The sequence below is a fragment of the Manihot esculenta genome, chromosome 9 (genome assembly GCF_001659605.2).
Source record: "Manihot esculenta cultivar AM560-2 chromosome 9, M.esculenta_v8, whole genome shotgun sequence".
NCBI classification, from domain to species: domain Eukaryota; kingdom Viridiplantae; phylum Streptophyta; class Magnoliopsida; order Malpighiales; family Euphorbiaceae; genus Manihot; species Manihot esculenta.
The window spans coordinates 8346193-8348178 of NC_035169.2; the positions used below are offsets into that span (position 1 = coordinate 8346193).

Sequence of the window (1986 nt, forward strand, 5' to 3'; positions counted from 1 at the left end):
AATTGATTATAAACCTTTAATAATAAAATACTTTATTAATTATTATATTAAAATTTTATATTTATTATATAAATTTAATTAATTCTATATAAAATTTAATATAAATAAATAATTTTACGGTTAATAATTTTATTTTGGCAATATATTTTTAAGCAGTTAAGAATCATAGTATAAGCAGAATGTATTTGTCTCTGCATATTTATTTGTATATTACTGATCAGAAAGCAAAAGATAAGAAAATTGAAATTAAAAACAAAGATGAATTGATGAATATCAACTTCAGTTAGTTCAATTTTTTGTTAATAATCTGATTCTGAGCTTCTAATGAAGATAAACAGAGACTTCCATGAATCTCCTCCTCATCGGCTTCTAATGAAGAAACGCAAGGAGTTACAGAAGAATCATCGGAAAAAGAAGAAGTGTAGAAAGTCGACAAAGGAGAAGAAGGAGAACGAGAACAACAACAGCAAGAATCACTTGCAGAAGAAGAAATAGAACAAGAAGAAGAAGCAAAAGCAAAGCCATTAACAACCAGCAAATCTACAAAAGCACCAATAATAAACCCATGATTGCTCTTTGCATTCAATTTCAAATAGCAAGAAAGCAACTCTTCAAGATCTCCCCAATCTTTTAAACCATGAGCCTCAACCATTTCCTCCATCGATTTCTTGAAATCCACATAAGGGTCTTGAGACTCCATCGACAAAACAACACTTTTTTTAAATGGAAACTCACCACCTCCTCCAGCCTTGGCAGCTTCTTCCAAGATTGAGCTGGTCTCCCCAGGCTCAAAAAACAGCCTCTCTGATCTTAAACCTTTAATCACAGTCTCTAAGGACGGCTCATCATCAGATTCATTGCAGAAACTTGCAGATTCAGCAGGTGTGTTTTGGGTGATTCTGAAAGAGAGAGTTTTGGGTTGATGACAATAAGCAGGCCAAGGCCATGAAGATGAAGAACTTGATGAGTCTGTTTTAGAAATCTTGGAGAGAAAAGGAAGCTTCATTTTCTTGCCCATTTGTGTTTCTCTAGGATATGAAATGATGGTTTCAAATGATTTTTCCAAGGTGAAGACATGTGAAGTTTGAGAGTTTGTTTATGTAGGCATTAATGGCAAAGTCAGAGAAAGATAGTAGATTTTTAGAGGAGAGGATGGAAGTTGGGACTTGTGGTGGGGCTTTGAGATCTTTCATGCTGCTGTTGTGTATATTAAATAATGAGTAAATGCAAATTCAGTTGAGGTCATTGATGAAATCAGGTAAGCATAATACTGGAAGTTATTAAGACTCTGTATATTTTATTAAAAGTATTTTTTATATTTTTTTGTGTTTGAAGCAATTGTAAAAATTAATTAGCAAGAAAATATTTTCTTAATTAAAATAAAAATTAAATAAATTTGAAAATAAATAACATCTTATTTTAAAAAGAGGAAGTGATTTTCAATATTTTGAAGATTTTATTAAATATATATTTTATTTTTAAATTAAAAATTATTTTGTGACCCCTTATTCTTTTCCATTTTACTCACAATTAATTAAATAAATAAATAATTATTGATTTATTTGAAATGAATTTTAGTTTCAAATTTTTAAACAAACTAAATTACACAATGGCTTTCAAATTTCAAATTTCAAATTTTTAGAGCAATAAATATACTTGATTTTACTGTATTTATTATTTATTAACTGTATTTAAAATTTTTATACACAAATTAAGTAAAGCAATAAATATACTAATTTTTAATAAAAAAAACTATACCTTTTAATTATAATACCTATATAAATAGTATGAATCTAATTAATAATTTACATGTAGAAGGGTAGATGAGAAAAGAAAATATTTAATAAGGCATTGGAATCATAAAAAAACACTTATTTAGAAAAACTCTTAAAATAATTATTAATAAAAAAATAGAGATAAAAATATTATATTACCGTTTAATTAAAAATATTTATATAAATAATATGAATCTAATTAATATTTTAT

At 26.8% G+C, this 1986-nt stretch overlaps 1 protein-coding gene across 1 annotated transcript; it reads right to left on the reverse strand.

The window, feature by feature from the left end:
- Window positions 1-232: 232 nt before the first annotated feature.
- LOC110623546 (transcription repressor OFP15) lies at window positions 233-1231 on the reverse strand. The gene has a single exon (XM_021768530.2). The coding sequence runs from the start codon at window positions 1016-1018 to the stop codon at window positions 284-286; it is 735 nt and encodes a 244-aa protein (XP_021624222.1). The 5' UTR covers window positions 1019-1231; the 3' UTR covers window positions 233-283.
- Window positions 1232-1986: the final 755 nt, after the last annotated feature.